At 44.2% G+C, this 13,803-nt stretch overlaps 1 protein-coding gene across 1 annotated transcript in view; it reads right to left on the bottom strand.

Annotated features, from left to right (window-relative positions):
• The window catches only part of LOC128398304 (vasoactive intestinal polypeptide receptor 1-like), a 38,963-nt gene that overhangs the window by 15,468 nt on the left and 9,692 nt on the right, over positions 1–13,803 (bottom strand). Inside the window, exons 2-7 of the mRNA XM_053359225.1 lie at positions 8,320–8,419; positions 8,071–8,178; positions 6,751–6,860; positions 5,617–5,714; positions 3,829–3,961; positions 1,808–1,961 (exon numbers count right to left, since the gene is read on the bottom strand). Coding sequence (XP_053215200.1) covers positions 1,808–1,961; positions 3,829–3,961; positions 5,617–5,714; positions 6,751–6,860; positions 8,071–8,178; positions 8,320–8,419 — 703 coding nt within the window. The remainder of the gene's footprint in view (positions 1–1,807; positions 1,962–3,828; positions 3,962–5,616; positions 5,715–6,750; positions 6,861–8,070; positions 8,179–8,319; positions 8,420–13,803) is intronic.

Here is a 13,803-nt window from a genome sequence, read left to right as displayed (position 1 = left end):
CCATGGGGGACAGACTGACATTCCGCACAATGTGAAAGTCAGATAAGGGGAATACACTTGGGGGTAGCGTCGGAGCAGGGAACCTCCCCAAATGCAACCAGGAGCTCATTGCTATGGCCCGAGCCCCCTTGGCAGAGTGGACAAGCAATAGTTAGCCCCCAATTCCTTTAACGGAATCCCTTGCAGCAGCAGCATTAGAGGGGCAGGCACAGCCAATCCATGCCCCTCAACCAACCAAACCATAAACCAATGCCTAACCACGAACCTTACAAGTTGTGACGATTTGCTACGCAGTAGGCAAAAATCAAATGGCCCCAGCCAATCAGCCAGATGGGCAAAATTCCCACCAGGCCCCTGCCCCAAAGCAGATGACCCCATGACAGGCATAGCAAGGTCAAAGCAAACAACCCTATTCTAGGGAGGGAGGGACAGACAATCCGATGCATGGGCGAAAAGAGGACGCCCTAGCCCCGTGCAAGGAGTTTTAGCATTTCTGGCTGTCAATCAACAAATGGCAACATTAACTTCTTCCCAACAACAAGGGAAGCCCCAATTGCATCAGTGGCCAACGATCAATTAGCCCGCCCCCAACTTTGGAGTGTCCTGGCGGCCCCCACCGCAACATGTGCTCTCCGTGAAGGAGAACACGCTCTATCTAACGCGGTAGAAAAAAAGGGTTGGAATAAAAACACCATAGAGGTGAGAAGTCAAATTGCTAGGGGAAATAATTACTGAAGTTGATTTGTTTCTGAAAATTCTGAGACACACCAACGCAATTGGATGCAGAGAAGACATCTCCAAGTGCCCCAAACCCGTAGTCCCTCCAGAAGATTGGACTTCAATTCCCATCAGCATGGCCAGTGGAGGTTGGTGGAAATCATAGTCCAACAAAATATGGAGTTCATCACCCTTGGCTTGATGCAAAAACACCAAGTGTGCTTGCAGATCTTAGTAGGGGGTGGAAGGAAGAAATTGGAATGCAGTTTGGTTATGTGAGAGGGAATGTCAATAAATAATAATAATAATAGTAATTATTATTATTATTATTATTATCATTATTATTATTATTATTATTATTATTATACCCCGCCCATCTGGGCGGCTACCAACAGAATATTAAAAACATGATAAAACATCAAACATTAAAAACTTCCCTAAACAGGGTTGCCTTCAGATGTCATCTGAAAGTCAGATAGTTATTTATTTCCTTGACATCTGATGGGAGGGCATTCCACAAGGCAGGTGCCACTACCAAGAAGGCCCTCTGTCTGGTTCCCTGTAACTTCGCTTCTCACAGTGAGGGAACTACTAGAAGGCCCTCAGAACTGGACCTCAGTGTCTGGGCAGAACGATGGGGGTGGAGACGCTCCACGTAGCCCCACGTAGAGCACATTGCAGTCGTCCAAGTGGGAGATGACCAGAGCATGCACCACTCTGGCAAGACTGACAGTGTGCAGGCAGGTAGGATCTCAGCTTGTGTACCAGATGGAGCTGGTAGATAGCTGCCCTGGACACAGAATTGACCTGCACCTCCATGGACAGAGGGGGTCCAAAATGACTCCCAGACTGCACACCTGGTCCTTCAGGGGCACAGTTGCCCCATTCAGGACCAGGGAGTCCCCCACACCCCACAAAACAGTACTTCTGTCTTGTCACATAGAGTGCATTGCAGTAGTCCAAGTGGGAGATAACCATGTACCACTCTGGCGAGACTGACAGCGTGCAGGCAGGTAGTGTCTCAGCCTGCGTACCAGACGGAGCTGGTAGACAGCTGCCCTGGACACAGAAGTCAAAGTCGTCTACTAACCCCAGCCAATCAGGATGAAACTCCATGCGTACTGTTTGTCCGACACAAAGGTCAGCATCAGTAGGGTTTGCAGATACATGCCCTCGACCAGCAACCAGAAGAAGTTGGCTAGGATGCTGAACTGGAAGAAAGCCACAGCAGACTTGCATGCCACCTACAGGACAAAACAAGTTTCATTTCAGACAAGGAGGTTCTTTCACCAGGTAATGTTTTCCGCAGAGCAACATTCGACTGAGGGCTGTGACCTTTTTCTTCTCCTGGCAGGGATGATTATCATTATAAAATCATAGAATCGGAGAGTGGGATGGGATCCCAAAGGTCATCTGCAGTGCCTGATTTACGTATAAGCTAAACAATCTATAGCTTAGGGCCCCACTCTCTTGGGGGCCCCCAAAAAAATTAAAGGGGGAAAAACCTGGATGTACATTTCCAAAATATGAGATAAAAAATAAATAAAATGAAACCTACATACAGCAACAGTGTTTTGTGTTGTGTAGGCTCCTATGATGTACGTAATGGGCCCCGCCTGCTAGCCTGCTCCCTAAAATATCACTGGTTTGCTCCTTTCTATATATAGGGTGCCTACATTCTGCATAGACTGGTTGCATGGCAACATGTGCAAATGGCTTGAGATACCTATTAGGTCCATAAATTACCATATACCATATATTCAACACAAAAAACAGCAACAATTCGTTGTTAACAAAAGACAGCTGGACATATAAAGGGCTCCATTACCTTCAGTAGCTTAAGGCCTCATCAAACCTAAATCTGGTCCTCGTCATCTGAATCACAGCTAAAGAATCCCTGATGGTTGATCATCCAATCTCTGTTGGAAAACCTCCAAAGAAGGAGAATCGACCACCTTCCACTGTCAAACAGCTCATACAATGGGAAACCTCGGCAGCTGAAAAATGGCCACAGGCTGTCGGTGATGGCACCAGGTGGACCTCCCTGGGGAGAGCATCCCAGCCACAACTGGGAAAGGTTGGTAAGTGAAGCTTTCTGCTGACGGAAAGAACTTTTCTGCTCTTGAGGAAGTGATGGACTGGTTTTGCTTGGGACTAGTATTCTGCTCATGCTTCCAGTCTGTACATTCTCCCCTCCCCTTTTTTCCAGAAAGGGCAGTGGAGTCTCCCTGGTACTCTCACCTCACAAAGCGAACTGAGTTTGCCCCCAAGACTTCTTACCCACTAGGGAAATCAGGAAGCATGAAATGGCCATGTTGAATAAGGTCAAAGCCATCCTTTCCCCCTCACGAAAGCAAAACAGAAGCCATGTCTGAAAAACCTCATAGCCCACTCCTTCTGCAAACACTAAGCTTTTGTTTCAGGTAGGTAACCATGTTGGTCTGACGCAGTCAAAATATATTTAAAAAATTAAAATAAATTGTCCAGTAGCACCTTAGAGACCAACAAAGTTTGTTCCTGGTATAAGATTTTGCGTGCTTATGGTATCTGAAGAAGTGTGCATGCACACAAAAGCTTATACCAGGAACAAACTTAGTTGGTCTCTAAGGTGCTACTGAACAATTTATTTTATATATATATATAAAGAAGGCTGATCGCCGAAGAATTGATGCTTTGAATTATGGTGCTGGAGGAGACTCTTGAGAGTCCCATGGACTGCAAGAAGATCAAACCTCTCCATTCTGAAGGAAATCAGCCCTGAGTGCTCACTGGAAGGACAGATCCTGAAGCTGAGGCTCCAATACTTTGGCCACCTTATGAGAAGAGAAGACTCCCTGGAAAAGACCCTGATGTTGGGAAAGATGGAGGGCACAAGGTGATGGGGATGACAGAGGACGAGATGGTGGGACAGTGTTCTCGAAGCTACCAGCATGAGTTTGACCAAACTGCGGGAGGGAGTGGAAGACAGGAGTGCCTGGTGTGCTCTGGTCCATGGGGTCACGAAGAGTCGGACATGACTAAACGACTAAACAACAACAATTTTATATATATATATTTCGACAAAGCTTTTGTGTAAAATATTATTTTCAAAAGCGGGTCAGAGATGCATACCGTTGACATCAGGCAGTGGTCCATGCTGTCATCGGAGAACAAAATGGTGTCTTTTGTGAAAACGGCAGCTGCCCTCAGGACAAAGGAGACAAACAGATGCATGTGGATATAATTCCGTGTGCAGTGGAATTTCCTGGAAGGGGGCAGGAAAGCAGATTGTCAGTTTTGCAGGCTGACATAAACTGGCTGAATTGAGCTGAATTCTGCTTTCAGGGCACCTAAATGGTGGCTTTGGCTGCAGGAATGATAGGAATGGCCACCAACTTGGGTATCTTTAAAAGGGATTTAGCTTACAAGGAGTTACTGGTAGGAGATTCTGTCAATATCAGCTCCTCTCAGTTTCTAATTTTTCCAACTTTACAGTCCCTTCTCCACATTTCCAGATCCGCTGGTGATTTATTTATTTAAAAGACCTCATGAAGAATCATCAGCATTTTATTTCGAACTTCTCCTAATCCACAAATGTGCAAAGCAATCCCCCACAATGCAGTGCATTTTTGTATGTTGTTTCAACCAGCATTTAAATAATGTTACTTTCCTGTTGCCTCGTGTTTTCCAGTGCTTTAAAGCACTGTGTCTGAGTGCTTTATTCTCACCCTGGATTTCCCCCCAGGAAAAACCACTCTTTAAAAGCTGAAGTGCAACCAATGTCAAGTTGATTTCCCCACGGATTGCCATTTGCTCCGACTCAACACTAAAGAGTGGATTTTCCTGGGGAAAGCTCTGGAGCAAAAAGAAAGAATGTGAGTGAGTGAGCACTCAGATATGAAGCTGAAAAGTGCAGAGGAAAGTCAAGTGCTGCTAAGCCCTTATATGCACACACGGCTGGAGGACTGCAGCACAAAATTCAGAGAAGTGCCAATTTAGAAGAAGAAGAGAAGAGTTTGAATTTAATATCCCACTTTATCACTACCCGAAGGAGTCTCAAAGCGGCTAACATTCTCCTTTCTCTTCTTCCCCACAACAAACACTGTGTGAGGTGAGTGAGGCTGAGAGACTTCAAAGAAGTGTGACTAGCCCAAGGTCACCCAGCAGCTGCATGTGGAGGAGCGGAGACGTGAACCCGGTTCACCAGATTATGAGTCCACCGCTCTTAACCAATACACCACACTGGCTCTCTCACACACTAGATGGCTGTGTTTCAGTTCTCTTGGAGTTTGAGCCACACCTTGGGCAAAAAAAATAAAAATCCTGCACTGCAGAGGGTGGACTAGATGGCCCCTGTGGTCCCTTCTAAATCTACAATTGTATGATTTGATGAATGTAAATTAAATTTCTTGTCCATCTCTGTGAGGCACTTAGACTACGTTCAGTCTTTATTTATCATTCTTCTTGATTAGCTTGTGGGGTGTTTACATGCCATCCTGTTCATTGCTCATCCATTCCACATTTCCCCATCACTTCCCTAACCTCAAAGGAGTTTCTATTTTTAAAGTGGTTTTGTTGTACAAAGGTGACTGAGCTCTTTAATCCGCTTTAAATGTGAAAAACTAATTTTCCGGCACACGTTTGAATTCCACCTGCAAAATTGTGGCAGTCCGGAGGTGCCCAGGGTTGTGATGGAGTCCAATGGAGCTATTCCGCTCCCCATCAAAGTCTGGCAAAGTCTACATGATGCAGCTAAGCTATAGACCCCAGAAGCACATGGCTTGAGGAAAACTCAAACGTATCATGGGATATATATGTGTGTTAAGAAGAAGAGGGAAAGCAGTTTAGTTCAAATCCCAGGGGAGGATGAGATAAGTGTAGAGCTGGGTGCTGTCTCTGAAAGGCACGTTCAGCATTTACCGGAAGAAGGTGAAGATGAGCAGAGCTGTAATGAGCGAAGCCAGGGAAGTTGCATAGCCTGCGGTGTAGATGTGCCAGAATGTTGAATAGTATGATTTCTGTGGAGGGAAAGAGAACATTCAGAAATGAAGGCACATGAGGAGGAAACATCTTTCAGAGTTAAAACCCCGTTTCCCTTGGCAACCACGGAGGAGGAGGACATTGTGTAGAAGACAGAAGAAGAAGAAGTGTCATGGGCCAGGAGTTGGCTTCACCTGCTGAACAGCAGCCTGAAAGAGCAGCAGGCAGAGTGACTCCACCTGCTGGTGATCAGCCTTCTTGCTCCTGAGGAGAACCAGCTGGCTCCAGCTTTCTTAAGCAGGGTTTCCAACCTCAGTCTGTTGCTGGAAACAACATTCGTCGTTCCTGACCAGACCTTGCTGCTTCTTGTGAACTTAGACCCTCGGCTTTCTTGACCCCTAGATCATCTGACTACGTGAACTGAGATACTCCTGACCTTAGGACTGGACTGAACCTTGTATACAGACTCTGCCTCCAGGCAATACTCCCCTGAGATTCGGCTGGTTGGCTGGCTTCTCCCTCCACTGAGCTCTGCCATGACTGAGCAGCACAGGACTATGACGAGAAGACCTTCGCTTCCACGTTTGATGCACATTTGCTTGTTTTCATGCATCTAGGCTAAGGATGACCAACTTCTGCATTCAGTAGTTTCTCTTCTGTTCAAGGCTAGCTTTGGCGTGGGCATTTGACCAAGGGCCAAAAAGACCCATTGCCAATCTGATCCCAAAGATGCTTTGGACCACCAGCTGAGGCCACCTTCAGAACTGCAGCTCCCTAGTGATGCTCCTTCTTGTTGTCCCCACCAGTCACTTACTTCACCTCACTCTCCCAAAGTCATCCAAGGAAGCTAAACGGTGGAAGATTCAGGGCACTTAATGGGGAACAATGGCAACACGCTCTTGGCCACCTGCCAGCCATGTTGCTCTGCTTTCTAGGCAAACAGGGCAAGGGCAAAGTGATGGAGAGGGCAGGCGCGGTGCAAATGCGCTGGCAGGAAAGCAACTAGCGTGTCTAGTTTTGGTTCAGACGTCAAAACAGGAGAATATTTGGTGCAGTTTTAGAAGCTTGACTGACCTGATCTTCTGGCCCCTTTGTAAAACTCTCTTCAAACCCGCAGGCGACTGGATATGGGGGGAATGGCTCCGACCAGTAAAGGCCTGGAGTGCAATTTCTGTGCAGGAACCCTGCAAAAAAAATATCACTGTGAAGCTCTAACGTTAACACATCCTATCCTAGCACAATGTCACTAGTAAATCAAGATGGTACTATCTGGAGAACCTAAAACACTAATGGGCATAAACCAGAGTGTCTTGTAGTTGGGGAGAGGGGCAGGGACCTTATTTCATAAGATTTATACAACCACTTGATTGTAAAAAGCAAAACAAAACCCAGAGAGACTAGCTGGCCCGAGCCTTGCTGCTCCTCAGCGCACCCTGACACAGTGGGAATGGGAACTGCAAACAGTCAGCCTATAAGTTATCAGGTGACCTGGGCAGCCAATAGGGGGCCTGTTGGCCTTATATAATAACCCCTAGGCTTGACTCCCTAGTCTGAGCAACTCATCTGTGAGAAAAGATGCTCAGCAAACACCCCTCACCTGCCTGTTTTGAAACTTGACGGCCATCTTTTCTGAGGCCACCTCCTCAACCTCTAGTTCAGGCATCCCCAACCTGCAGCCCTCCAGATGTTTTGGCCTACAACTCCCATGATCCCTAGCTAGCAGGACCAGTGGTCAGGGATGATGGGAATTGTAGTCCAAAACATCTGGAGGGCCGAAGGTTGGGGATGCCTGCTCTAGTTCCTAGTATCCTTGTTCATCTGCTCTGGAACCTGAAAACACCACCTAGATATGGAGAAACACATCATAAAATTTGAGGAAGTGCAAACGTCACAGGATAGCTGGATTTCAGATCACATCGGGATTTGCAAATTAGCTAGGTTCCCGTGAAGGTGAGAACAACTGAATTTGTCTCCAATCTTCACAGCCACTGTATTTAAACTACACCATTTCCCTCTTGGATAAAAACTTTAAAAAGAACGGGGAAAATTTATAATTTATTTAGGAGACCACTGTAAGCAGATGAAAGCATCAGCAGGCTTCTAATCTCACTTGTAATGCAACAAATACTACAGACAATATGGATAGATATAAAATATAGATTATGATATAATATGCTGTTGAAAACGTTGACATTAGGGGGGATGGAGGGAGGTCTCAAGATTCTGGGCAATCTCTGTGTACAGAAATGTATTTGGTTTTGTTATAAATCTATATTGGGAAAACCAAATAAAAATGAGTTTTTTAAAAAATAAACTGCACCGTTTCCCTCTGTGACCCACATGAGCTCTGACAGAGAAATACAAAGGAGGGAGATTTTTTAAAAAGGGTCTTGCCATGTGTGCTGGTGATTTCTTCAAAAAATCCTGGGCAGGCGAGCGTCACCGTCTCTCCAAAGGTAGCTTTGGGCCAGCAACTTAGTCCATCCCAAACGCCTGAACATCCTAAGGAGAAAACTCAGTGTGAGACTGAAGACTCCTACTATCCAGAATGATGAATAATGGCTTTACAGGGTCCAGCAGAATAAAAGCTCGCTGGACCAAGTCAATGGCTCATCTATTCCACCCAGGGGCCATGCCTGTTACCTTTAAAATCTGGTAAGAGAGTTTCGTTTTCCACCAAGCATCGACTCTCATCTTTCATAAGCTGTTGGAATATTCTGCATTCTGGATGGATGGAAGCCACCTGCGATGAAAAGGAGGGGTGGGAGAGAGAGAGGGAAAAAACCCTGTATTTCTTATTTTCTTGCCTCCTCCCCTTTTTTATTATCTTTATTGCATTTTTAAAAATTACAGAGAAAGCGTAAGTTAAACATTACATCCAAATATTCAAAAAGTAAAAAAAGAAAAATATAAAAAGGAAAGGAAAAGAAAGAAAAAACGATGAATAATAAAAAACGAAAAAGAATTAGTCAAGTTTCTTCAAAGGATACAAACAGTAATTTGAATATTCTATAGGCCAGGTTCTCAGAAAGAAATACATTTATAATCTTTCTTTTCTTTCTTTCTGTGCAGTCACTTTCTTTCTGTTCCGGAAAACTAGTTTGAATCCCTGTTGTATTAGTTTACTTCCCTCTATCTCTTTGCGGCTTCAACACTTATTCTGTATTCAGCAAATATTCTGTATTCATTTATTAAAATCAGTTTTTTTCATTACATCTGTGAGATTAATCTAAACACAACCAAGTATTGTTTTCGGAACCATATTTTGCCAGGCAGTTTTTAAAGCAATCCCATTCCTTTTTTACCTTGTCGCCTGAGTGTATTTCTTATTTTAATTGAACAACCTGCTTTTATTGATATTGTTAATGCTTTATATCATAAACCGCTTAGTAGTTTTTAGTTCCTTTTTTTTAAAAAACCCCACACCAAGCGGTATATAAATTTTGTTGTTGTATTTTTTATTTTCATTGAACAAAAATTATATACCACTTGATTTTTTAAAAAAAACTGTCAAAAGATGATTGAAATCAAAACATCTAAAAAGAGAGAAAACACACATAATGTCTCGATAGACCTGTCTTAGCAAAACTGTTTTAGGCCAGTGCAGAAAAGAATAGAGCAAAGTTTGCTGCCTGGTGTCAAGAGGCAGGGAGTTCCAAAGGGTATGCTAGTGTTACTCACTAAACCAGTGGCTGAGGGCTCTTTTCAACAAAAGGACTGAGCTCCTTCTTGGATAATCTTCCCAAGGGTCATGTGGTGGCAAGGGGCAGGTCCTTGGGTGTGACCAAGGAAAAAAGTGGGAGGAGCTGTTGTTGTTGTTTAGTCGTTTAGTCATGTCCAACTCTTCGTGACCCCATGGACCAGAGCACGCCAGGCACTCCTGTCTTCCACTGCCTCCCACAGTTTGGTCAGACTTATGCTGGTAGCTTCAAGAACACTGTCCAACCATCTCGTCCTCTGTCTTCCCCTTCTCCTTGTGCCCTCCATCTTTCCCAACATCAGGGTCTTTTCCAGGGAGTCTTCTCTTCTCATGAGCTGGCCAAAGTATTGGAGCCTCAGCTTCAGGATCTGTCCTTCCAGTGAGCACTCAGGGCTGATTTCCTTCAGAATGGATAGGTTTGATCTTCTTGCAGTCCATGGGACTCTCAAGAGTCTCCTCCAGCACCATAATTCAAAAGCATAAATTCTCCGGCGATCAGTCTTCTTTATGGTCCAGCTCTCACTTCCATACCTCACTACTGGGAATACCATAGCTTTAACAATACGGATCTTTGTTGGCAAGGTGATGTCTCTGCTTTTTGAGATGTTGTCTAGGTTTGTCATCACTTTTCTCTGAAGAAACAGGCGTCTTTTAATTTCGTGACTTCTGTCACCATCTGTCGTGATCATGGAGCCCAAGAAAGTAAAATCTCTCACTGCCTCCATTTCTTCCCCTTCTATTTGCCAGGAGGTGATGGGACCAGTGGCCATGATCTTAGATTTTTTAAATGTTGAGCTTCAGACCATATTTTGCGCTCTCCTCTTTCACCCTCATTAAAAGGTTCTTTAATTCCTCCTCACTTTCTGCCATCAAGGTTGTGTCATCTGCATATCTGAGGTTGTTGATATTTCTTCCAGCAATCTTAATTCCAGCTAGGGATTCATCCAGCCCAGCCTTTCGCATGATGAATTCTGCATATAAGTTAAATAAGCAGGGAGACAATATACAGCCTTGCCGTACTCCTTTCCCCTATTTTGAACCAATCGGTTGTTCCATATCCAGTTCTAACTGTAGCTTCTTGTCCCACATACAGATTTCTCAGAAGACAGATGAGGTGATCAGGCCCTCCCATTTCTTTAAGAACTTGCCATAGTTTGCTGTGGTCGACACAGTCAAAGGCTTTTGCGTAGTCAATGAAGCAGAAGTAGATGTCTTTCTGGAACTCTCTAGCTTTCTCCATAATCCAGCGCATGTTTGCAATTTGGTCTCTGGTTCCTCTGCCCCTTCTAAATCCAGCTTGCACTTCTGGGAGTTCTCGGTCCACATACTGCTTAAGCCTGCCTTGTAGAATTTTAAGCATAACCTTGCTAGCTTGTGAAATGAGTGCAATTGTGCGGTAGTTGGAGCATTCTTTGGCACTGCCCTTCTTTGGGATTGGGATGTAGACTGATCTTCTCCAATCCTCTCGCCACTGCTGAGTTTTCCAAACTTGCTGGCATATTGAGTATAGCACCTTAACAGCATCATCTTTTAAAATTTTAAATAGTTCAGCTGGAACATCATCACTTCCACTGGCCTTATTATGAGCAGTGCTTTCTAAGGCCCATTTGACTTCACTCTCCAGGATAACATCAGTAAATTCCACCCCCAGGGAGGAAAGCTTCTGGGTAGGGGTTGGGACCATCAAATTTGAAATAGTGAAGAATTGCAGAGCATCTAACCTTGACCCTAACACAAAAAAGAAAAATGTGAGGAGCTACCCAGACCAAAATAGAATTGTTTTTATTCCATTTTAGACCAGGAGCAGATAATTTTCTTCTTTCCCTTAGTGTGTGTGTGGAGGGGGAGGGATATTAAGTTACACCCCCCCCCAAAAAAAAATAGCACCTCTCTTTATTGCAAAAAAATGGAAAGATGCACTTGTAAATGGCCACTGTCATGCTGTCAATGGAAGCATCTAAAAATAAATAAAATAAAACCAGACAGCGCAGGGTTTTCGCACGGCGTCGGGCCAAACGAATACCAACTTCCAACAACGGTAGCAAAAAAAATATTACTCTGAGAAGGGCAATGCAATTTGCATTTCAAAAGAACCTATTCAGAGCTTGGGCTGGAATCTAATTGTATTCTCCCCCCACCTTCTCCTTTGACTGTTTCAGATGCTTTTCAAGAACTGTAATCATGTGAAATTGTTTGCTGTTGGGATACTTTTATGCTGGCGTTTCGAAGGAGCCAGAGATAGAATTAAGATGCAACAGTTCCATTCCCCCTGCCCCCCCCCCCAGTTTTAATATAGAATCCTCTTTCTGAGATCACAAGGAACTTTTTAAATTCAAAGGAGAAATGAATGGGAAATGAGGTTGTCAGATCTTTGGCCTGACCTTAATCAAGGGTCACCAATTTTTTTTTTTGGGGGGGGCTACTTGGTTGCAGAAACTCAGTCCCAGTGCCCCCTACCTTATTAAAAGCACTATTCAGAATAGCAGAACAGAAGATAATGCCACAATTAAATTCAAAACAGCCACAAATAATGGCACATTTCTTCAGAACTCAATTAAAACTATTCAGTTTGATTAATTCAACCAAACTGATGACTTGATGCAGTGATACCATTTTTTTTTCTTCAAAATCTGGCCGTCGATTACACCTCCAGTGCATACCGTCCAATATTTCTCAGATGAAAATAGGGATATTCTAGTCTACATCAGGAAGTTTCTTTCCTTGTTTGATCTCCCACACACATAAATGCCATATACACAATTACATCGGTCACCTTGAGCCAACTGCAACCTCTCCACCTCACCTACCTCACAAGGTTGTTGTAAATAAAAAAAACCCCGCAAGGGAATGATCGTGAAAAACACCTTCAACAGATTAATGGAAGGATATAAAATTTGAGCTATAAGCTGCCCTGAGTCCCTGTCAGCGAAAGACTGTAAGAACGATCAGGAACATACCTGCGAGTAAATCCTACTGAATTCAGTGGGACTTAGTTCTGGGTAAAATTGCTTAGGATTGCAGTGTAAGCCTGCCAAGTTTTTGCCCAGTTACCTGGGAGTAAGCTCTATTGAATACAATGGGACTTACTTCTGAGTAGACATGAAAAGGTTTGTAGTGTACGGATCCTTTTACAATAAAGGAATAAACACTCCACACATTTCCTAAAAGAAATAATAATAGCTGGCTGCAGAAGCACTGCAGTTAAAGAATATAAAGTGGATTGCTTTATATTTTTTCTTCAAAATTATAAGAAGGGCTACGCATGCCAGTTTCACCATTCATTTGGTGAATTTTCTTTTCAGTATAAACAGGAGTCGGTTTTTCCACCCACACCGCTTTTAATTGTTCTCTGAGGTGTGGAGGGGAGGAAAAAGGAAAAAGGAAAAACAGGACATTCAGGGATCAAATCAGAAACCAGGATCGCTTCTGTAATTATGGGGAAATCGGGACATTTGGAGGGTCCCTGCTGCCCCCTAGGCAGTGCCGGATTTACGTATAAACTAAACAAGCTATAGTTTAGGGCCCCACTCTCTTGGGGGCCCCCAAAAAAATTAAAGGAAAAAAAAACCTGGATGTACATTTCCAAAATATAAGATAAAAAACAAATAAAATAAAACCTATTTAAAGGAACAGTGTTTTGTGTTGTGTAGGCTCCTATGAGGTAAGTCATGGGCCCCGCCTGCTAGCCTGCTCCCTAAAATATCACTGGTTTGCTCATATCTATATATAGGGTGCCGACATTCTGAATGGACTGGTTGCATGGCAACGTGCAAATGGCTTTAGATACCTATTAGATCCATAAATTACTATATAGCATATAGGTAAAGGTACCCCTGACCATTAGGTCCAGTTGCGGATGGCTCTGGGGTTGCGCGCTCATCTTGCTTTATAGGCCAAGGGAGACGGCGTTTGTCTACAGACAGCTTCCGGGTCATGTGGCCAGCATGACTAAGCTGCTTCTGGAGAACCAGAGCAGCGCACGGAAACACCGTTTACCTTCCCGCCGGAGCGGTACCTATTTATCTACTTGCACTTTGATGTGCTTTCGAACTGCTAGGTTGGCAGGAGCAGGGACCGAGCAACGGGAGCTCACCCTGTCAGGGGGATTCGAATCGCCAACCTTCTAATTGGCAAGCCCTAGGTTCTGTGGTTTAGACCACAATGCCATCCACGTCCCTCTTATATAGCATATATTCAACACAAAAACAGTGACAATTTGTTGTTGACAAAGGACAGCTGGACATAGAAAGGGCCCCATTACCTTCAGTAGCTTAGGGCCTCATCAAACCTAAATCCGGCCCTGCCCTTAGGTAATCCCACAAATTAATGTGGGGAGATGCTGAACCGAGTTTGAGAAAGGGAGATGTTGTAACTGACCAGGTTCTTTCCTTTCAGCTCCCCAATTACGGTAAGAACAAGGGTTCGAA

The sequence above is a fragment of the Podarcis raffonei genome, chromosome 12, assembly GCF_027172205.1.
Source record: "Podarcis raffonei isolate rPodRaf1 chromosome 12, rPodRaf1.pri, whole genome shotgun sequence".
In the NCBI taxonomy this organism is placed as follows: Eukaryota; Metazoa; Chordata; class Lepidosauria; order Squamata; family Lacertidae; genus Podarcis; species Podarcis raffonei.
Note: the sequence above shows the minus strand (reverse complement) of the source record. Positions and strands in the feature narration are given on the sequence as shown.